The sequence below is a fragment of the Pituophis catenifer genome, unplaced genomic scaffold, assembly GCF_029215685.1.
Source record: "Pituophis catenifer annectens isolate HBS135680 unplaced genomic scaffold, rPitCat1.0.hap2 SCAF_7, whole genome shotgun sequence".
NCBI lineage: Eukaryota > Metazoa > Chordata > Lepidosauria > Squamata > Colubridae > Pituophis > Pituophis catenifer.
In genome coordinates, this window is record NW_027256887.1 from 329,838 (window position 1) to 353,788 (window position 23,951).

At 42.1% G+C, this 23,951-nt stretch overlaps 1 protein-coding gene across 1 annotated transcript in view; it reads right to left on the bottom strand.

The window, feature by feature from the left end:
• Nucleotides 1-993: 993 nt before the first annotated feature.
• SEMA3A (semaphorin 3A) overlaps nt 994-23,951 on the bottom strand; it is a 137,321-nt gene continuing 114,363 nt past the window's right edge. The window contains exons 7-17 of the mRNA XM_070947729.1: nt 21,751-21,893; nt 21,234-21,348; nt 21,052-21,121; nt 20,289-20,433; nt 16,913-17,132; nt 13,511-13,602; nt 11,682-11,723; nt 9,009-9,166; nt 6,334-6,401; nt 3,228-3,370; nt 994-1,455 (exon numbers count right to left, since the gene is read on the bottom strand). Of these exons, the coding sequence (XP_070803830.1) occupies nt 1,000-1,455; nt 3,228-3,370; nt 6,334-6,401; nt 9,009-9,166; nt 11,682-11,723; nt 13,511-13,602; nt 16,913-17,132; nt 20,289-20,433; nt 21,052-21,121; nt 21,234-21,348; nt 21,751-21,893 (1,652 nt within the window). The 3' untranslated portion in view covers nt 994-999. The remainder of the gene's footprint in view (nt 1,456-3,227; nt 3,371-6,333; nt 6,402-9,008; nt 9,167-11,681; nt 11,724-13,510; nt 13,603-16,912; nt 17,133-20,288; nt 20,434-21,051; nt 21,122-21,233; nt 21,349-21,750; nt 21,894-23,951) is intronic.

Consider the following 23,951-nt stretch of genomic DNA (forward strand, 5'->3'; position numbering starts at 1 on the left):
TCAAAGCATAAGATAAGATGAAGGAGCTCAGACCGAACATGGGAGAAACGAGGAAAGAGGAATATTCCATGAGGCAAAACCCTTGTCAGGATAGCTCTGCTAAGAAATTAGATAAAAGGTACTTATAATATAAATCACCTGCAGTTTAGTTGAGTTTGCTTATTGTTTGACTCAATTTCATAAACAAGGGATTAAAACTGAGCAAAAGTAAACCTGGAGCTTTTTTCCTAATTAAAAAATAAAATAAAATAACAATTAGAATATCAGGATATTATCAGACAAAAAACCTATTCTATCTCCCCTCCCCCAAAAGAGCTATCTTTGACTGCATATTGGTTGTGGTATATTTAAATAGTTGTTTAATAAAATACATCTTTAAGTCAAAGGTTAGGGAAGTCATCAGTAGTAGGGCCAGAATAATCCACCTGCTGTTGCCATGGCTTCAGGGAATTATTGGTTGGGTCCATGTGACTCTAATGAATAATTGCATACAGTATTAATTCCATTCTTCCAGCACATTTATAAACAAGTAGGCAAAAAGGGTGTATAAGTCTTGCATACAACCAAGTGTGAAGGTTCTGTTCCTTAGCTTTCCAAAATCCATGCAGTTCTTTAGTCAAGTTCAAGAGAAGTCCCAGAGAGCATTTTTTTCCTCCTCATAATTCCTTTTCAAAATGGCGGCATGACCCATGACAGTCCTCTTTACTTCGGTCCAAAGAGAAATGCAATTTCATCTCACTGCAAAACCACAAAACCATAAGCTGGTTTCAGAGTCAGCTTATGTTCCAGATATGACAGGGGTCAACGAGACGAGCCCAACGGAAAACGTTTCAGCAAACTGGGCCCATTTTCAACCAAGCAGAAACCATTCAAGCTTCCCAGCTCTTTGTAAACATCCACGTAAATGCCATAGAAAACGTTCGTCTGTATTGCATCTCATTTCCAGTTATGCAAGGTTTTACTTGGATAAAAGGTTTTTTTTTTGGAGGTAATTGTCGCTCAGACACTTCGTGGTGCCCTCTCAAACTCGTGGGTCCTTCTATTCCTACCTTTCTTATTTTCCTGTAGATGCTTCCATTTGTTTGGGTTCACCTGGGCATTAGCAGGTCTTTGCCGGCGTTGTTTGCGGTCCCGTTTCCACACCTGCTCGCAGAATTCATCCATTGTGTTTAGGTTGGGATGGTTGATGAGCTGCATGAAGTCTCTATACCACACTTTCTGGATGGGAGTCATGCCGTTGGAGGCCTCCTTGACCTTGGAACTGTCTCCTTCTTCTTCTTTATGAAGAAGCTCTTCCAGGTGTTCCGTGTCTATGATCTCCAAGGTGACCTTGAGGAGGGTTTGCATGAAGCCGTGCTCCACAGCATAGCAGAAGTAGAGTCCCGAATCCTTCCTCTGCAAGCTCCGAAGGAGAAGACCTTGCTCTGTCCGGATCAAACGGTCATTTACTTTGATCTGTGGGGGAAGAGAGAAAGTTCCTGTTTAAGTAGGGAACTCCAGAGTCTGAAACTTTGTTCAGCCATGATAGCTCATTGGAAGAGACTTTCTATCACTCTAGGCTATTTCTCAGACCTTTTTGAACAGAAGGAGGAGGAGGAGGAGGAGGAGCAGGAGCAAGAGGAGCAGGAGCAGGAGAAGGAAAAGAAGAAGGAGAAGGAGAAGGAGAAGGAGAAGGAGAAGGAGAAGGAAGAATGGTGCTTGGATAGTTTGAAAAATGAGCGCAGGCTAGTGTTAGAAACACTTTGTTTCACTTATTCTATATTTTATGGACATGTTTAAACAATAAATAAACCAGGTTCATTAGTAACATCGCTGAGATGATGCTGTTCTACACAGCATACACAATAAATGATCAGAATGGTTGAACTACCTTATGTAATCTATTGAACGTTACAACATCCATCTTTAATATGAAAAGAAACTTTGAAGACAATAAAAGCACTGATGTCAAACTACAGACAATCAATCATTATAATAAACAGATGCATGTTCCTCCTCCCCTCTGTATTAAGTCAGAGGAGACCTAATAATCAAAGCAATCAGTCTGAGTGACTTTCAAGAGAAGAAAGGTGAGCTTGGCTCCAGGGTTCCCCAAATAGGGCAAATTCCAGGACAGCGGACTTCAACTCCCAGAGTTTCCTATTGATCACAGCTATTGTGGAAAATTCCTTTTCCTCCTCTCTCATCCTTTTATTAACAATTATAAAAGAAACAAAAAAACCCCTACAAGATTATAAAAGAAGGGAGTGAAATGATCAGAATTCTTGAAGTCCACACATTGAGAAGTTGCTCACACTGCAAAACACTATTTCTCTTCCTTTTTTATTCCCACTGTTCCATAAGCAAAATTAAATTTGGGTAGGAGACATGTCTACATATTTGAATTAAAGCAGCTGCAGTATGTATTTGAATTAATCTATTTCATTGTGTTAAGATTTATAAATAGAACACATTTAATCGATGTTTTCCTTATGGTTCAGATCAAAATCGATGTTCTATGATCTATGTTAATTGTTCCCAGCTCGATGCCATCCAGACTGATGGGATTACGAGTTTCATCTTGAGTCGACACGGAATGGCTGTGGTTGATGAGAGCGTTGCCCAACACATGTAGAGGGTACAGAAATACGGTCTATTTTTTCCCATGCTTTAAAAAATGAAGCAGAGAACACTTTGGGAATCTAGTCTTACAAAATGCGTAGCTATTGCCAAGCAACGAATGACCTATGAATCCTTCATACAAAATATGGTTTTCTGCCTTGTACAATTATTTCCTTTCTTCTTACCTCCTCCTACTTCCCCAGCTCAGGTGAAGCTGTCTAGCCTTCTTGGAAAAGAGGCTTGCTCTCTTACAAATGAGGTGATGATGGGACCTTCCAGGCTACTCTGCCGTCTACATTCTTACTAATCCCCCCGGAAACACACAAAGTCTAACTGTATTCTGTGGGCAACCGTTCTGTGGGGAGGAGGGGAGACATCAGAGCCAATTGCCGAGGGGCTTCCATCACACAGGAGAGCCTCTTTTCTCAGTGGGAACTTTTCACTGGATGTTGAAATGGAATAAATGAGCAGGTTTTATTGTTGTTACAGGATGCAAGATACTGTAAACTGGTCTCAGGCTAAATGGAAGTTCTTAGGGGAGATCACAATGCTATAAGTAATGATGATGATGATGACCATCAGAATTAAGGGGCCAAGAGACACAAACCTTGAGCACCTGCTCTTACCTCTTCTTTCCGATCATCGTTTTGCTTCTGAAACTGCCAATAGACCAGAGCACGTTGAGATTTTGGGCTGCACTCCAGGAAAGTACTGCTGTTCTCTACGCCATAGATAATCTTCTCTTCCAGCCCGGTCCCACTTGGGTTATCTGCAGAAAGCAGTAAGAAGAGGCATCATTTAAGCTTGGCTGCAAGACGCTGCCTGAATTCATCCAGAGCCCTCTGCATATGGAAGGGGACTCTTTCATCCAGGCAACACTTTGGAAACAAGAGCAAAGCCAGGTCTTCCAAAGCAGCGATGCTTGGGAAATTGTGACAATTATGTACATATGTGTACATATGTGAGCTTGTGAGTACATTTCTTCTTTAAAAATAAAAATCAGCTCCTGGGGAACTCATAAAAAACCCGGAGGCAGTTTGCCACTGCCTTATCCTGGGATGTTTTTCAATTTCTGTACTAGGAGCTGACTAGATGCCATGGAGGTTGCCACCAAATAAAATCTAGGATTTATGTGACTTACCTCATCTCTAGAATAACATAAATCTGGGATTTATGCTGCTCTTGTCAGCCCTGAGCTGCCACAGCTGTAAATGGATGATGTTTGTAGAAGTAGCAATCTTGACTGCTACCCATCCTAAACAACGAAGAGAGGCCCGCAGGCCAAGATCCGGGATCAGCTCTAAGCAACCAGTTTAGGTTGCTCTGGGGAGTCTCCTCTGGCCCATAGACATTTGGCTCGTGTCATGGGGCAGATGTGACTCCAGAATTAATTTGACCAGGCACTACCCAACCAGCACTTGTCACATCCTTAAGATTATAGGCCTAACATTCTTCTGAAAGGATGCTCAACTTGCTTTTCAAGTGTGGAGTGAATGCACTTTGGAAACAATGCTGGTCCTATGCTGCATAAGGACAGAGAGCCTTTGTTACTTCGGTGGCCCCTGGGGACATTATAGTGCTCCCGCTACTTCTGCTGACACGTTTTGCATGGCTGAACTTTTCCCTGTTCTTATTTTCAAGAACCACAGAACCACGTGGCCAGTTGTCACCCATTGCTCCATCATCCCCTGCCTCCAACATGCCTGGATCACCTTTGGGAGGAGAGTCAGGGCAGCCCATGGTAGGTGAGAATCAGAAGGTGCCCTGTAGGATCTTTTCAGACCAAGAGCCTCTCTCTTATTAGACGGTATGAGCTCCAACTTCTACATCAGAGTGGCTAAAGCAAGCCTTCTGCACCTGAGGAAGAGCTGGAAGCTGAAGGCATCTAACAAAACGTGTGAGTTGGCAAAGAGGCTCCTTCGGAAGAATTCTCCTCTCATGCTGGGGAACAGCCCCAAAGTAACCGAGGCACTGAGGCCATTGAACTGAGCAGGACATTCTTTCCGCTTCACCCCAAGCTTCTTCTTAAGCCTGTCCCTCGTTACTTAGTCGGTCCTGATACAGGTGGCAAACCTGCCCTTTCAAGCATCCCTCCCCAAACTCTCCCCACCTGCCCCCTTGCAGGAGGTGCTTGGTCAAAGAGGAAACAAAGCCAGGGGGATCCACCAACTCCATTTGTAAGTTGGCTTGCAATAGGTGAGGCCGGCCCTATTCCCTGTCCTCAGAAGGTGGAAGAACAGCAGTTGACGAGTAGTAGAATTGACGCCGGCCATTTTCTGCCAGCTCAAGAGTGGACATGGGTTGTATTTATCTCTGCCATGAGGAAGAGCTCCCACCTGCCTATTTCAACAGTTTGGGGAAGGCCATTTTGGAATGGCATTGAGGGCTCTTTCCGTTCCTCTCATGCAGCCACCACCAAGCCTCCTTGGCATCTGAAAGACTCCCATCTCAATGTTGCGCAGACTTAGGCATACTAAGCCCAATCGCTAACTTTGCATGGGCTGAGACTATTTTCCCGTGGCACGTTTTCTTTGGTTGCAGCCGAGTTCATCAGACATGTTGGTGAATGCTAATCCCAAAATGAAATAATCTTTGAACTGCTCTGGGTTCCTTTGCTTCTGGGGCTTCAACGGGGCAGTCTCCCTGTTTGGAGTCCCTGGCAGGGCCTGGATTCCAGATTCCCTTTATTAATGGCGGTCTCCTGGGGGGCTTTCAGGGGGTGAGAGCTTGGCAATCAAAATCTTTTCAGCCTTTTTGTTCTCCAAGTGAAAGATACGTTGCCTCCTGCAGGGCCATCCATTGTCAGATCCTGTTGGCTGTGTACCACTTTGGCAAACAAAACCTGTTTGTTAAACTGCCGTCCCCAGGAGGAAGCCAGCAAGCAGGCCGGTTGCTTTCATGTTGATGACAGACTAATCAAACATATCACCTTAATGAGCTTCAGCTATCAGAGCCCAAGTAGGGGAAGTCTGAGGGAAGAAAACAGCTAAGCAAATCAGCAGATATTAAACAATTAGGATTCAGATGTTCTGTTTGTTCCAGGATGCAAGTGGAAGGACTTTTCTTTTTAAAGGATTGTTTGGAGCAAAACTGATTCATTGGAGAGAGATGGGGGGGGAGGGGCTTGGAAATTACCAAGGGGAAAAAGAGTTGAAAGGAAGAATTAGACACAGCGACGTTCAAAGGCAGCTGGTAGTCGACGTTCTAAATCTTGGACCTGAAGTATCCCACTGTTCCCGGTTGTTGTGATAACCCTTTCATCAATGTTTCTGCTAGCAGTCTTATCTGCTTATTTGCTCATCTGCAAGCTTTCTGCACAATTCTCTGCTCCCCTAAATTCAAGTCCAGACATTGGGATTGATCAGCAAAATGTGGCAATGGCTTTCTTTGTCCAGCAGAGGGCGCTGCTGCATTTTGCAGAACGTTTTCCTTCTGAATTGGAAGGTGAAGATTGTGGAAGAGAGACCAGGGTGCCTCTCTTATGTCGGGATATCCTCAGGTAAGGGTTCATAACACGGCAGGTAACAATCATGTACACAAACACTTGAAAAGAAATCAAGTCAGGTGGATTTTCATCAAGTTAACATGCAAAGAATTTGGGGATGGGTATAACTTTTTTTCCTATAGATTTCCAGTAGACAGAAGTCCAGTGTCTGATCGGCTGTTTGGTTCCTGCCGTGCCCACTCTTGTGAGTACGTCCGTGTGTGTTGACCTAACAAATTCTAACTCACCGGGATGTTGGAGGTCTGAGCAGTGAGTGAGAGGGTCTCCATTTCGGATGTCCTGTCGTCTGGTGCGCCTACAGGAATCAGTGAGAGAAAAAAAATCCATACTGTTTCATCACATTCACTGCATTTTTTAAAATGAAATTAATATTCTAGACTATCTCTGTTCCAAAACACAAACTGATCACAGAATGAAGGCTTATTCGCCCACTGAATGTGTCAAGATATTAAAACAAAGTACACATTCAGGAATCTGATCCAAGGCCAAAAAATGGAAGCATGAATTCATCAACATTTGTGGAAAAGATATTATAAATAATTGTCAGCCAAGGCTGTGCTTAAAAATCAATGCTTCTGATTCATTATTTCTGGGTATATTCTGGCCAAGGCTGTAAATGCATTTTGCTTATCACAAAAGTTAGATTGATTTGTAGATAGTTGGATCAATAAGAGCGGAATTCGCACATTTGGTGTAACTTTTATAAATGCACAAATAAATCTGCAGTGCCTCATCTTGCTTCTGAAAATAAGACCAGTCAAGCTTTTGCTAACTCAAGTAATTTGACTTTCCGGCTAAAGGAAACTCCACGCATGTGTTCTAATGTCTCCTCTCTACATTATTGTTCTTGTTATTCCCCACCTCTTCCCTGTGAACCTTTTCAGTCTTGGGGGTCTTTATTTGGTCTGCACCCCACCTTTCTTCTCTGGCAAGAATTCTCCCCAGAGGAGCTAATGATTCCAAGAAAGGCTGAACCAGAGTGCCAGCTTCTCCTTTTCCTAGAACCATTTCAGTTTTAGGACCTATGAACAGAACTGGATTTGTAAGCATACTGATAGCCTCCATCAAACATTAACAAATGCTTATTTAGGAACTGTCCTGTTCACGGAACAGGTGTTTCCAATGGAGATTTCTTTGGGCTTTTCTGAAACTCTTAAATCCACAATTTGAGAGCATTCTTTGCAAAACCTTTGTCTGTTAAGAGAGATTATTGGGAATATACAGTAGGTAGTCCTGAGCACAAGGATGAGCTAAAAGAGATTTAATAATTGTTTTGTTTTGAAACATCATATGTTATTATTGTTTTTTTTTAAAAAAAATGTTGCAAAAATATTTTTTTAAAAAAATCAAACACTGTTCCTGTTGAGGCTGCCACTGTTGTGTTCCTATTGCAAAAGACCAGAGACCTCCATTCAGGCCATAGAAGTGGGATCGTTAGGAAAAGAAGAGAAAACCAGGATGTTGCTAGAATCCTCTGGAGAAGAACAAGTGAGAAGGCAGTCAAAGGGAGAGAAGGGAAGAGAGGATGAAGTGGAACTGAAAAACCCTGAAATCATGCCTAAAGTCAAAGACCAGGAAGAACGGGGCACAGCTCAGGAATTCTTGCTTTTTTTTGTCTGGAAAGCTTAACAGAGGTCAGAAAGAACATTTTGTCCCATTGTTTTAAATGGAACTAGAACATTAATTATTTGGTCTGGAAAATATTGACCAACACTCAATTCCCATATCATTCCTTAAATTAGCAAAAAGGATCAAATTGATTAACAAATACGTGGTTGTTTTAATGCCTGTGCTTACTCCTGTCTTTTAAAGAAAGGTTCTAGTTTTAAGTTGTGATGGGTTTTATTTTTACTTTTCTCTCTCTCTCTTTTTTATCTTGGTGTAAATTTCTTTGGAAGGCTTTTCTCTGAAAAGGAGCATATTGATTTCTGAAATAAATAAATGCAAAATCCCACTTCTTATGTCAGTTCCAGAAGAACCCCCCCCCTCTTATGGAAATAATTATATGACAATAATAAATAAGGAAAGTCTTAATCTGAAGGCTCTGATAAGTAATTCACTGTATGAGTCATGGTTTGAGCTAGTGCCACAGGAACGTGAGTCAGAAGTTGGGATCTTCCTAAGGAATCGTGTGGATTTGAAGGAGATGAATTTTTCCATGGTTAGCCTAGGAAGGCCTTGCATGGGCAAGCTGGAATCATCTGGCAGTCCATCTGCAAATCCCTGGGCTGCATGCCTAAATAATGCGATGATGATGATGATGGTCTTTTTGTGATGGAAGCCCCTCTCTCTTACACAGCACTTTGTTTCCCCACCATGAGGAATAGGCCAAGCCTAACAGAAGGCAAAAGGAGAGGAAAGAGAGGCCTGAGATTTAATGAGCCAGTACAGGCAGAGTCAGCAGGCAAAGTCTGTGGTTTTCCCCTTTGCTGCTTTTTAATTACTTCAATAAACAACACACCCCTCGCCCTAAAAGCTCCACAGAGCTAGTTAAGGAGGGTGCAAGGATGTGGCCAAGGACCTTTGCAGAAAAAAAAGAGGTCTGATGAGAAATTTCTGAGTTGGTGCATCCCGTGGCAAGTGTGGCTGTGGAGGGACCGGTCCACAAGAGTTTGCTTCGCCGCCACGGATATATAAAATGAGTTGTGTGTTTCTTTCAATCCACCTCGCCCAGTTTACTGCTATGTCAGGCAATGGTGCTTCTGGAAGAAATGAACCACCAGCTATTGGCACTGAAACAAACAGAGGAAGAACTGAAGCCTTGGTCAGTTCTGAGAGCTGATTATCACATTGGTGTCCTCGGCACAGTCCCAGCACTGCCAAAGCAGCCCACAGAATGCTGCCTGTGGGGCCGAGTGAGCGTTGGTCAGATGGTCAGAGAGGCGGGGGCGCTCGGACTTGCCTCTTGGCAGTGGGAAAGTAGCGGGAGCAGGAAGCCCCATCCCAAGCGCAATAGGGGTCCCTGGCCAGGCAGCACTCCGCGCAGGCTTTCCCGTAGACGTCACAGCGGTGCAGAGGAAGCTGGGAGACTCCGACCGCCGAGCCGATGTAGAGCTGTTGCTGCAGGGTTGGAAAGAGAAGAAGGAAGCAACTGTAAACTACTCAGCAGGGGCCAGGGGTTACACTCAAGGTTTTGCAGGAGCCACTTCTACCACTGTTGTATGCAACACAAACAATAATATTGTGGGACTTGTAGAATTATGCAGCCCTCCCCCCCCAAAAAAAAATAAACTCCTAAATTTTCAATGGAAGTGGAGTTGCTCAAGGAATCTTTTTGCTTATTATTAGATGCAGCAAACAAGCCAGTGGAGTCTCCTTACAGAAGTCCTTCTCCACATTTTTATTTCTCACCCCCAATCCATCCATTCTTCCTGCATGGTGCACCCAATAGCTTTTACTTCACTATGAAGGATGCATTTTCTCTCTGTTCAAATGCTGAAATCTGCTTTATTGGACCTAATTTGAATATGTGTCCTCTGATACTCGGGTGCCAAATGCTTTGCAAGCATCATCTCAAGCCAACCGCTGCCGTTTGCAGATTACTTAATGAAATCAGAGATTCTGTTGGCTGTTCAGGAGCAGATTTATAGAGACAAACTGCAAGTTCGGAGTACTTGGGAACACAAATGTAGGCCTTGTCTGCAACTTTTTAAATCAGCTGGTCCTCTCCACACCTAGGCTTACTTTGGAGAGGAAATCCGAGCCCTGCACAGCCCTGGAAATGCTGAAAGGGAGGAAAAGGCCCTGGGCCCTTCAGCCCAGATGCCTGGAAACATCTGCAGGGGACCCTTTGCTCCTTCATCCCTGACCGCGAGGAGAAAAGCAACTCTTTCAGCCAATGGATGGAAATTCATCCTAATATTTTGCAGATCACGAGATAATAAATTCATCATTTCATCCTAAGAAAGTTTCCTCCTTCCCAGAAGAGGAACAACAATGCACCGAAGTCCTGCAGCTTTGAAGGTTCTGGAAACAGGAATCAACCTGTTCTCAAAACCCCCTTTTGAGGCCAGAAACCTGTCAGAGTGCATCATACAACTGTGTGGCTAGACTGACACTTTATGGGCCCCACTTTGCACAAATGACTTGGGCTTCCTGAGATGAAGGGCGCTTTAATGTTGGAGATTTGTTTGCCGGAGATGGGGAGGGGGCAGATTGTAATCCCTCCTGAATACACGAAGAGAACTTTGATCGAAAACTCTTCCTTAAATGCATGGCTTGTTATACATAAAACCGGCTCTTTTAAAAAAGAATGTGAAAATAATCAAAAGCAGAGCATTCTGATATTCACACACGCACGCACACTTGACACCTCAGCAAAGTTTTCAGCCTCGTTTTTTCTCACAATAGCACATTCTTTTAAATCTCTCTCTCTCTCTCTCTCTCTCTCTCTCTCTCTCTCTCTCTCTCTCTCCCTCCCTCCCTCCCTCCCTCCCTCCCTATCTCTCTTTCTACAGTGGAAGAAATTCCAGACAAAATACTTCATGTCAAATACATTCATTTTAGACAGGCTCCTAATATTTAATGGGTTTTCCAGCATATTTATGATCAATAAATCATAAATCATTGTAATCAATGTCAATAAAAATTTGCTTTTAAAAATTTAACATTTTTAAAAAAAAGTTAAAAAAGGATTTGTGATAACGTTAGAAAGGATTCTAAGCAGGCTCTCTGCTTTGCCTGCCAAATATCCCAGGATAAACCTCCAGCGACCAACCTTCAACTCCTAACCATTAGGGAATCCTGTCCTGCAGTGAGTCAGAAACCAAAGTAACCCCTCAAAGGCCACCTCAAGAACTTAACTTGCCTTCTTGGAACACACTGCAGTGTGAAATGTTGGTGTTCTGGAAAAAGTTAAGCAGAATAACAGAGTTGGAAGGGGCCCTGGGGGGGGGGTCTTCTAGTCCAGCCCCTTGCTCAGGCAGGAGACCCTATCCCATTTCAGAGAAATGGCTGTCCAATCTCTTCTTGAAAGCCTCCAGTGATGGAGCACCCACAACTTCTGAAGGTCACTCCACTGTTTGGTTGCCCTCACTGTCTGGAAAGGTCTCCTTAGTTCTAGGTTGCTTCTCTCTTTTCTCATCTGCATTGAGAAGCAAGACTACGGGGAGGTTCTGCTTGCAGGCCAGAGGGCCTGAAAAAGTCCCGACCTCAAAGGCCGAATGCCTCACGGGGTTTGCTTCCGCTTTCCGACATGCGTGCACTGAACTTTACTGAAGGCGAGTCAGTCAGTGGGACCTGGGAAGAAAGGGGCCGATTTCGGCTGAAGGGCTGTAAGGTTCGACTAGGACTGGGAAAGGCAGCTACATGAACAGCCTGGGGAAAAAAAGATGTCACTGATTTAAGCACTCATTAAAGTTAATGCCATCCTTAAAAGAGTGAGGAGGCCCTGGCCTGTGGTTTCACTTCACTTTTAGGAAAGCATAGAAAAGAACTTTGCATTTTCTTGCTTATAGGATTCCATGTGATAAATTATAAATATTTATGAAGAGAAAATTCACACCTAGAAAGCCAAATTAAGCACTTTGAAAATTCAATAAATATTTAAGAATTTCGAGGTTCTGTTTATACCTACCTGCTTCGTGGAAATCTTCATGGCTGAAACAGGTGTGGGTTCCTGAAACAAAAAATAAAGAGTTAAAATCAAAGATGATTTAAGGAGCTGCTCTACTTAATGGGATGCTATCTGGATGCCTTAAAATGTTTGCATTGCATTTGTGGTTGCTATGGAGGCATTCAAAGGTTCCCACACTGCAATTCAGTATATCTTCTTAAGTTAGAGGGTGTCTTTACAAAGCAGGTAGGCAGATGTACCTCTGAGGCTTACAAACGGAGTTTCAGCAATATGGCCCTGCAATATTTTCAGGAATGTCTCCTGACTTGGGAATTTACCTGCCTAGCTCATTGGTCCTGGGAGAAAGGTAACCTTCTCTGTTTCCACAGGGTTCACCACACGGGGGCTTCTGGCAGGGCCCACCCTGTGGGGGAGGAGCTTCTACCCTTTTAGCCTTCCAGAAATATGGAAAAGAGAGCCCTTCCAGAGGGGAGGCATAATATGGCTGAGAGCCTCAGAGTCATGATGGGAAATAAAAGCAATCGATAATAAACCAACAAATCACTACCATCTCCGATGTAAAAATTCCTTTTTTGTTAACTGTGACTTAGCAAAAATATGCTCCATCTTATTAGGACTTATAAGCCTCTTGCAATGGTTGTTTCCTTCAATGCTACTGAAACTGATAACAGAAAAATGCGGAGCAGAAGGAGGAGGAAGAGGAGGAAGGCTCAGGGTCACTAATTTCTGGTAGAAATGCAGTGTTGAAATTTCAGTGCAAGTCTAAGTATTAAAACTACTTAAGTTCTTTAATTCCCTAATAGCACTAGGATTTAGACTGATATACTGCTTCATATTGCTCTACAGCCCTCTCTGAGCTGTTTACAGAGTCAGCCTCTTGCCCCCCCCACCCCACAACAATCTAGGTCCTCATTTTACCGACCTCAGAAGGACAGAAGGCTGAGCCAACCTTGAGCCAGTCAGGATTGAACTGCTGGCAGTGAGTCAGCCTGCAATGCTGCATTCCGACCACTGGGCCACCAGGGCTGGCATCTCATATTGCCTCTGTCCTGCTCATTCTGGTAGTTGAGTATTATTGGCAGCAGCTCTGAGGCTTACATGTGATTCTTTGGCAGCCTGGTTTTTTGGGGATGAGACTGGGAAACGGGTGGGAGCGACCCAGAACTACCCTCAGGAACAAGTCTCTGCCACAGGGACTGGAGGTGGGATTCTGATTTTAAAGTAACCCTTAACTAGATGCTAACTGAAGTCAGCTTTGCTCAGTGAAGGAAGGAGGAAAATACTTTTAAATTACTGCATCATTTACATTAAATTAAATTTAAACTAATTTGATTTAATATTTTTTAAAAAACATTTAATTGACTAGATTAAATTGCAGCATAGATATACTTTATTCCCCTCCTTTTCTTGCCACATCTTTCCAAGGACCCTGGACCAGTTTATATAAATAAATAAATGTCTCAGTAATCAACAGTATTCAAACTGGGACTCTTAATTGCTCTGTCATGGGAACCCTTCAACCTCTGAAAAATAGACCTTCCGCTGCACCCTTGCCTTAACATTGCTTGCCCATATGTAGAATAAATTTTGTATATTATTTTTGGGAGTGAAAAGATAGGCAACCAGACCTTTAAACATACAGATGATTCCAATTGCAAACAGTCGTATCTGCTGGCCTTTTTTACATTCCAGCAAACGGGGGTGGGAGAAATAGTGTCAGCGTTAAATACACTCAGTTGGGCCCGTCCTTCCTAAGCTCCACCTGCAGCTGCCTGGGCAGACAGCAGCACCCACAAGCAGCCTCCCCCCCCACCTGTATTTCCCCTCACCCGAAAGACGGTGATCTCTTCCAGTAACACTTCCTCCAGGTCATGCCAGGTTTCCTTTGGGATAGAAACCACTTTCAAAACGGTCCCAATATCTGGAAGAAAGAAATGAACATTTTTGTTTAAGTAGGATGACTTTTCACATTTCACATTACAATTGGCATCTTTCAGCTGAGGTTGACTCAGCTTTCTGTCCTTCCGAGGTGGGTAAAATGAGGACCCAGATTGTTGGTGGATCTCTGGGGCAAGAGGCTGACTCTGTAAACCGCTTAGAGAAGGCTGTAAAAGCACTGTGAAGTGGCAAGGGCTATTGCTATTCCTATTGACACTTTAGATTTGATTTTTTCTGAAGAGGAATTATGAGAAAATATTTGGATTATAAAACACCCAGGATCTGAAAGGTCTGAACCCTTTTTAGCTACCAGGAAGGGAACAGGACAAGAACCCCTTTCCAATGAAATACCAGCTGCCACAAATGGGAATTTAAAATTAGGAACGTGGTGCCTGAACTAGGGTCATATTTTATCATTCATTATATCAACTCTAACATGTTAATTGCTGTGTTAAAATTCAAGGGCAGATACTAACAAGAACATTGGTGTGGACCATAATGAAGGGAGCTAACAGCATGTTTTCATAATTTTTTTAATTGTGAGGATTTTTTTAAAGTGGATTTTTGTAATTGGTCTAAGCTGATGGTACCAATTTTACCCTGATACACTTTCCACCATGTTGTAGCGGTTATAAAGTTCTTTGCAGGAATTGTGTGCCAGAAAAGACATCAATGAATGGTGCAATTTTGTCAGAGTCATATAAAAGCTTGCTGGAAGAATAGAATCAACAGGCCAAGGAATCCTTTAACATGGTTTGTTGGAAAAATTCTCCAATAGAAGTCTCAGATGAATCAAATATCCACATAATGTGGACTAGATTGTAATTAGCAAGAGATATAAAGTATATAAGAAATAAGAACATTTAATGAAATCTTCCAAAGTATCTCAGGATCTACCAGCAAATGAGGATGGTGGGAATTCTCTACAACCCAAAGCAGTAACTGACATCTAATTAACCATGACTCCTATTAAGATACAACAAATATAATGCATATGGTGTATAACATATGGTGCTGAATGCCTTTGTGCTGTGTGACAGCACAAAGTATGAACAATACTTAGGTAAAAGGTTTTTTTAATTTAATAAATTAGAATTTAAAAAACAACAACAGAGCTTTCCAATGTAAACATCTACTCGATCTGCTGGAATCACGGATGAAAAGATAATTCATCTTCTGAAAAGAAAGAGCAGCAGGGAGAGAATCAATGGTGGGTTGCTCCTGGTTTGGTCCGGTTCTTGCAAACTGGTAGTAACGGTGGCGGGAGGCTCCGCCCACCCACCCGGATGTCATCATGAACGATCTGCGCATGCACAGAAGCTTCTGTGCGCACGCGCTCCCATTGCGAACCGGAAGCGGAGGTAAGTAGAACCCACCCCTGGAGAGAATGCCAGTCTTACACTTCTAAAACATTTTTCGATAGCAGAAGGGGATAAAGTTGGAATGTGTTCATGCATATTCTAAGGAAATTCCGTGATGATTGTTTTATAACGTTGGTGAGGTCCAAATTACAACACGTTACATATTAGAGCCCCAAGCATCTGAAATGAAACTTTATCTGCCTTCAGGATCAGCTTCTTCAGCTGAGTAATTTTTCAAGCAGCTTCACACTGAATCGGTCCTTTCTGTTCAGATCAGAAAGCTTTTGGTGCATAATTTAATTTACAAGATAGACGTAGTGTTATGAATGTCCGTGTACTGACAGACGGACTCAGACTGAGCTAAATTATCTTTCTTTACTTCCGCATTAACTTACAAGTGCAGATGGAGGTACTAAAAGATGCATTTGCTGGAGAAGATGAAATGAACCTTTGTTCGTATAAGAGTTCATTTTAGCCTATTAATTTAGCCCTCAATTCTAAACCCAGATACCTAAGAGCACAAGGGCACCTACTTCAATATAAGAAAATAATAGAAGGGAAGGGAAGGGAACAGAAGAGAATATTCTTTGTTGGCCAAGTGTGACTGGACACACAAGGAATTTGTCTCCGGTGCAGAAGCTCTCAGTGTACATACAAACAACAAAGTGATAGGTCATTTATCATAAATCATAGTTAAAATAGTAGGCCTATGTGGTCAGCATTTATTATAAAATCCTGATTTCGTTATGTAATTGACCACTGGGAATCAATTTCCTCCAAAGCAGCTCTGGAGAGCAACATTTCCGGTCAGCCCTCAGATCAAATGAGATCGGTCTCCATGCAGATCCTAACCACGCTGTGGCATTTCACTGCCACCAAAAGAGAAAAGCAGCCACCAATTTTCCTGGCTCGAAAGGCCCTCATGGAATCACAGGGCTGGAAGGGAGCTTGGAGGCCTCCCAGGACAACCAACCAATCGATCTGGACAGCAAAATCCAATTGACCTGATTCTATTCAATTCTTTGAACGGAACCGGAAATGAAATCAGTTAAAACAATCCAAATGATTTGTACCCATTTTCTGAGCCACATCACCATATAAATGACATTACCCTAATAGACGTTTGATATTCATACATTTATTACATGCTTTTCTCAGGGGAAAAAAATGCTTTGTTTGTGGAAATGTTTGTTTAGTTCTCATGCTTTAGCACCCTTCTATTTTAATTAATTCATCACTCAAAGACCATCCCGCCCCCGAAAAAAAAGTGACCAGAGCATCTCGGACACTTTCAATGTTGTTTATTTATTCTTTTATGGAAAAAAAAATCATGTTTGATTAAATTCTTTAAAAAAAACCACAGGCACTCAAAGTTTATGGGGCATTTACTAGGTTCCCTCCTGCCAAAGAAAGTTTTAAACCATAGCTTATAATTTATAATTTACAAACATATACTGTAACATTGTACAATTACTGGAAGAGAAAGAAGTCAGAAAGGATGTGGCTTATTAGAAGTGATAAAATTGTCCACGCTTGTATTGCTCCTCTCATTGGTAGGAGAAGTTTAAACGAGCAATAAGCTACTTGTTTTCAAATTGAACAAAGGTCCTAAAAATTCTCTTACCAATTTATCTAATGTGGCTGCCAGATGAAAACTGGCCCTGTTCCTTATTTATTTCTTTGTTGGATTTATGTTTTAGCTTTCTTTAAGTATTTAAAGAAAATGGTATACACAGCACCCCCTCCTTCAGTTTTAATGTAGGCACGCCAGCCCATTCTAGAAGGAAACAAATGGGATTTGCTTCACTTTCTGCTCCTCTGTCAATCAAAAAACCCCACCCTAGTTCTCACTGGGTGTGTGGAATTTGGTAGTTTTGCATTTCACTTCCTAGCAGGTTTGCCAAACAAAACAGGTGAATAAACACGCCTTACCTGTGCCAATGAACATGACGTCATACTGGCCATCTTCTGCGTCTACCCGATCCACCACGATTTGCGTGAACTGATAGTCCAAATCCGTCTTGATCATAATGGGCCGGTTATTAATAGGAAATACAGGGTTGTACATGGCCGGGTGGCTTCTTGCAAAGGTGATGACTTCATCAGGTAGGTCCTTGGTTGAGTCAAAGCCTCCAAAAGTCTTACTTGGACACTGGTGGGAAGAACACGAGATCATCAGCAGGAACGCAGCACCCAGACCGTGGGGGAGAAAGTGCCCCGTTTTACTCTGCTTCTCTCGGTCAGGCCCTGCCTGGTGCAGCCCTCCAGATGGCATCCAGCAGCACCTCAGAGGCTCAGGAAGCACATTAACTACTGCGAAGGCATGCCAAGGCCTTTCTAAGTAGCTGAACCACTGCGGAGGCAAACCAATTTGATTTAGTGATATGACTTCTGTTAGGGAAGTTAATCCAATTTGGAGTTTTGATTGAATCAGTTTCAAACTAAATTACTACGCTTGCTCCCTTTATGAATTCAAATATGCAGCTCTTGCAATGTGCTTGACAATTTCTGAATTTCTAATGTATATATACCACTTGAAAGGCAACACATAATTAAATATGTTTTCCCCTTCTGTTCAATCATGTCTGACTCTTGCAGACTGCTTGGACACAAGCCTGCAGTTTTCTTGACAAAAGAAACTTTGGAAATGGTTTGCCCTTGCCTCTTTCCTTCTAGCTGAAAGAGAATGACTGGCCCAAGGGCACCCACCTGGCTTTGCGCCTAAGGCAGGACTAGAACTCCCAGCCTCCTGGTTTCCAGATTGATGCCTCAAACACTACACCAAACTGACTCTCATAATTAACTAATAATCTTGGTCAATTCAGACATTGACTTAGTTCATCGGAGAGAAAATTAATCATACACATATCGACCTATATACCACTCACAAATACATATCTTCTTAAATTTTATTTATTCATCTATTTATTCCTTCCTTTATTTATTTATTTCTTGTCATGTTTATGTAGTGTATATTGGAGGTGGTGGTGACCCTTTGAGAGCTGTATGCAATGAAATTTCATTTTAATGTATGCCGATTAGTGTACATTCGAAGCGACAATACAGTCATTCTAAGTCTTAAGTTCTAAGTCTTCTAAAGAAAAAAACCAAGGAGATAGAAGAGACTAGCAAGCCAGTTCTGTATGTTTTATTAAATGTTGGGTATCAGTTCATACTGTGATAGCCAATGTTTACTTTAGCAACATTGCGATATTCCTATCCATTGGTGACTATCCAAGCTGGGAGAACTTCAGACCAAATGCGGTTAGAAACACAGAGGGTTCCCTTCCTTGGAGAACTCGGCTGCCCCATTTCAGCACTTAAGCAACGGGAACAACGGGAACCTTTTTTCAGGGCCCGGCAGCCATTTTCTGCTGAAGGGAATTCCGCATCGCCCGTCCCTGAGGCAGACCTAATTTTCCAGATGGAGTGCAACACTGATTGCTGGCATTAATTAGATAATGATTAATCAGAGAATGGATTGAAGAGGGAAAGTAATTCAGAAGTATGAGGTATTGGCCAGGCAGTTGGAGAGCCATTCTCAAGAGCATGTGTGGATAATGTTCAATATTTTTTTCATTTGCTCAGTGACCCGATTTTATAATTTAAATGATCCAGCTTCATAATTTACAAGCAAGCAGATGCTCATTAAGTGTTAAATTTATAATAAAAACACAGTGGGACTTCCCAAAGTGGGCATTTTCTCCTCCAATGCCTAATGTACAAAATAAAACCATCCGGCTGATACCCGACCTCAGTTCTCGTGTTTACCACAAATGACGCAACTGGATTCATCTATCGACTGAGTGATGGGATTGATATTCAGCCTTTCTACTCTGCTGGCCAGTTCTCCAGCTGAGCTTAACTCTTTGCGCCTAGATGCTCTGTCAAAATGGTTCCCGTTATTCAATGACTTACAGAAGTCTAATAGTAAGCAAACAATACTGTGGAACTTGGTCGTCTCCCACTGTGAAGCTGCATTGTTTTGGACTTAGTAGAGAGACCACAACTAAGTAGCCTGGGAGATAAAAACAACAAAAACAACAATCCAGAAGAACGCAGTAGCAAACCACTGCCATATTGTTGCCAGGACAATTTCTGATTAACTGCATAAAGTACCTATGAGTCATGCTCAGCTCAAAAAGATGGTTTGCTTTTAACCTTTTATATAGAGTAAAATTAAAATCTAAGTTGTCGACTGTCTTGTGTCAGCTGTCTGTCATGCCCCTGAATCTGAATCTGCGGGGGAAGATGAGCTGGAACAAGAACTGACAGTGATTGAGAGGGCAGCTCCGTTGGCCTTGGAAGAAACTGGGGAAGGGTAGAGTCAGTCCAAGCGAGGCTTTTTGGAATTTGTAAGGCCTGCTGGCAGAGGGGAACAGAGGCAGGATGAACGGGAGAGACAGAGCTCAGACGAGGAGCAAGGACCGCCCCCTCCTGATTCAAGGGGTCGGAGAGTGCAGAGAAGGCGTGATCAGCGCAGACTGAGCAGGCTACTCGTGAGAAGAGTGCCCCACCCATCTTCACCAGGCACACCTGGGGAATGAGACTTAAGGAGACACTGTAGGGAGGGGCATTTGTCGGGAACAAACACTGAGTTCCTGAAGTGTTGTGTGCTGACGTTTGAACTTACCAGGAGTCCTTGCATTCTTTTTGACATTCTGGACTAATTACCTGGATCTTTTGCTCCTTGAACTCCTTGATTTGCCCTTGATTTGCCAATTACATTTTTGCCGTGCAGCCTTGGTACAGACAGCGCTGGGCTGGACTAATTGCAGCCAGAGGCTGCTTGAGGTTTGTGTGGGGGTTTGTTATCACTGCTCTGGGACTTGCCAGAAACGTGGAAGCGTTTGGGTTGATTTGGAGCAATAAAGGGGTGGTTTGAACTGCCAGCTGTTTGTGTTATCTCTGTACTGTGTCCTGGGTCATCACACCATCTGTCATCTCATTCTGATGCACCAGGTGAGCATGGTAACCCTGGTCCATGCCCAGCTACAGACATTCTTATTTTATCGCAGGCTAGTTTTCCACAAAAATTGGCTCTATAGGATTCTTGAAAGCAAGGGGTGGAAATCTGATAAATGGGATAGCAGCAAGGACATCTCTTATATAAAATATATAATTTGTAGGATTATTACCTTCAAAAGGATATCATCATATCTTTAAGCAGAGGATATCCTAAAGGCTATGATTTAAATAGGGGAGCAATTCCTCCATTCCATTTATTTCAAGTTATTCCTGATGTCCCAACTCAACACCAAGAAACCATTCTGGCACCCCCTGATTCCCCAGTAGGAAGTTCACTTACGGTTCCTGGCCGAGGGTACGGCACCCTTCCTTGGTAGGGGACCCACTGGTAGTTGGGACCGTCTCTGTGAGCGTAGGGACCCAGGAACACCCTCCTCACGTCAGCCATGCTGTACATACAAACAGCTGAGCCCTTGAAGATATTGCTAGCATTGGGGAGAAGCAGAAGAAAAAAGCTGAGGCATTTTGTTTTCTAAATTAAGAAGGTTTTAGGAATGTCCCTGTGATCCACAAGGAAATGAGCATTATCCTCATTTCTATGTGCCTGCTTGCTTCTATGCCTTTGCTCTGTACCCCCCCCATTTCTTTTTCACTTAGACCAGCAAGCCTTATGGTCCTGTTCCCATATCACTCTGGGTACATGGAAAAATTGCTTTCAGGTTCAGTTTCCTTGAGTAATGGAAAGCCTTGCAATCAATCAGCCTCAGAAAACTTCAAGAAGAACATTGGTGTTGCTTCTAGCATACTACATTCTCTCAACATCCCAAGCAAGAGATATCTTGGCAATGAAACAAGACAATGTGAAATTTCTATGATCCAACATCTGTCTATGATTCATGAACCCTTTTATACTGTCCACAATCTTTTTATGGCTTTTCATGAGAAAACTACAGTTCATTAACCTTTCGACATTCACTGCATTCTCCCAGTTCAAAGGTTAAGACAACGCTTCCCTCTCTTCCAAGCCCCACCTAACAGAGAAAGCTTCTCAAAGCAGCCAAGCCCAGTAAGCCCAGGTGTGAGGGCAGCAGCAGGCGCCATACCTGGAGGTGGTAAATACTGCGTAGATGATTGGGTTTTTAGGATCTTTTGAGTTCATTAGAAACACATCCTCTGTCAACAAAAGGAAGAAGGAAGAGCAACTTAGGTCAAATCATAATGAAACAGTACATACAGTAGCTGATCAGGGAATAAATCTGCATTCACAACGGGTTCTGGCACTTACGGAGTTCGTCGAAATGAGTGTCGATGCCATTAGGTCCTGGCACAGAACACATTAACCGTGCTTTCAAAAAAGTTGTCCACTTGTTGACAAGGCTTCTGTGTCCACCAAAGTCATTCTATCAAATAAAAAATTCACACCAGAATTTTAAGATCCTCCTGATTGTCTCAGCCCTGATTGTGACATCTAAAATTACAATTTTAAGACTTGATTTCTGCCTCGCCCAAAATCCATGTGGGAGACTCTAGGCTGGAGGAAGAGCTCCAGAGTGAGGATGAGCAGAACACCAGAGCGCAAGTTACTGTGGAGTTTTTCATAACAGGAATTCTCCAGTGGCTTTGCTACCATCAAGCCAAGATGTGTTAGAATTAATACAAAAATTGAATTGGGAGACCATATGAATTGACTAAAGGAATGAACAAATAAATATTAGACAAGTAAATATATTTAATATGGCCGTGAGATTTCAAGGGGTTCTTTATTTCAGACCTGGCTTCTTTGCACCTGACATGATTTTTACCTTACAGATCTGTCCTATTCTGGCATGCGTGGCTTTTCCAGAATGCTCCCCATCAATTGCATTTTCTCGGAAGAAAAAGTATATCTTGTCATCTTCTGGATTGTCACTTTCAGGGATCAAATGAGCAGTAATAAACCTGGGATCTGTAAAGGAAACGCAAAGTATATAGTATCAGGTGTTTTTACATAGAACCTGAGGATTTTTCAGTCTCTGGTGATGAGGTTCACAATGAGTTTTCTCCAAAGCTCTAGAGCTTTCTGGAATTTTCTGCTGTAGGCTTTCATGACCGGTATCTCCTGGGCATTGCTAAGCTTCAGGGTTTAGTGGCGAAGTTTCTGTAGACCACTTTGCCTCTGAAGATGTAGCTGGTGAAACATCTGGAAAATTCTTCTCTAGAACTTGATTACCAAATATAAAGCCCAGCACTAAGCACTAAAGCCCAACACTGCCCAACTGCCTGGAGTTTGTTTACTGCCCTACAGATTTAACCTCACCATATCCTTGAAAGTTATTTCAACCAAGGTTGATATAAATGACCTGGAAAGCAATAGATGAAGTTTTCAGGACTATGCAATGCTTCATATTCAGTTCTAAAAATTGATCCTACATTTCCCTGGCCTAAGAGACAGTAAATACTGTAAGATAATTTCAAGTGTGTGGGAAAATAAACATTCTTTTTGAGGAGTTCACTTCTCATTTATTCAATTTTAAGTCTGAGAAGAATCTGACTATGATTTAAGCAGTAAGGAATTGAGGGGAAAAGCTTCTATGTACAGAAGATTTTTTTTAAAAAGAATCTATTATAAATTGGACTGAATTCTCATAGTAGGAATATAAATAATATGATTTTCATGGCTTTATATGGGTTTTTTCATACGAATTCTGGCATTCTTGATGCTCTCTGCTCTTGGTTGTTTCCTTACAGAGTTTTTGTTACCCAACTAAGTAACATCTTCAGGGCTTTATAAAAGCTTTTGTAATGAGAATTACAAATAACACTTGGAAACTGCTTAAAGGGCAACAGAAGAAAATAAATGAAACACCGGGTAGGTTGCAAGCCCATCCTTACAGTAGATGTGTTTAATCACTTATGTGGATTGCAAAGAATGAAGAGTCATTTGCTTTTGAGCACCTCTGTATAGGATCACATTATTAAGCAGGCGTGCTCCTTAGCTCTGAACTGGCTCTTCTCTTGCACTTACAGAGACTTATTGGCTCCAAATCTATATTGAACGTTTCGGCCTGCAAGCTTAGTGGCCCTATTTTTGCATCTGTTCTATTTGATCTAGACAAGCTGTTGAATGTTCTAAGCAATCTTCCCTCAAAGTTCTTATCTTATCTTTCTTATCTTTATTTGATTTATATACCGCCCTACTCCCGAAGGACTCAGGGCGGTGAACAGCCAAACGATAAAATACATAAATACAAAATTTAAAAAACAGAATAAACCCAAATTAAACAATTTGGCCCAGACAGATTTAAAACACTCCAATCATTTAAAAACAGATTAAAATTTTCATATTAAAAAAGAAAAAGGGAAAAGATTAGGCCAGGCCCGCCTGGTGGAATAAAAAGGTCTTTTTATTCAAAGTTCTGGCATGTAGTTTATGGAAAAGTTTGTTTTGTGCATTTCAGGGACTTTTAAGAACATTCTCCATCGTGAAAAAGGCTTCTTTGGTTGTTCATGGCACAGTTTCTATTGTACCCTTTTCACAAGATCACAAAAGGAATAGCCAACCAAACAAAACCACAAAAACGAAATCCATTATAAATAATATAAAACTTTAGTCATTACAAAGTCAAATAGAAAAGTGAAATAAGGCTAAAATCAACAAAATTTCTTTTATCCGGACTTCTCTTTCATCGGGCCTCTCTTTTCCCTGTATGGCTAATCAGATTATTTGTGGGGATGGGAATCCCCGCTCTGTTTCCAGCAACTTTCAGTTTCACTCTCTTTTTAATCTTGCTCTTGTTAAGCAGTGTGTGTGTGTGTGTGTGTGTGATTTGTACAACAAGTTACAAAAGTAGGTTACAGCAGGAGGAAAAATTCCCCTTTGACCTGCCATTTATACATCTGCCTTCATCAACCACACTAGACTGTGGAGAAGACAATTGATTTATATGAATTAAAAAAGAACCACCACAATTAAACAATGTTAGAATTACAGAGTTGGCAAACTCTTTCCCCTCCCCAGTTTCAA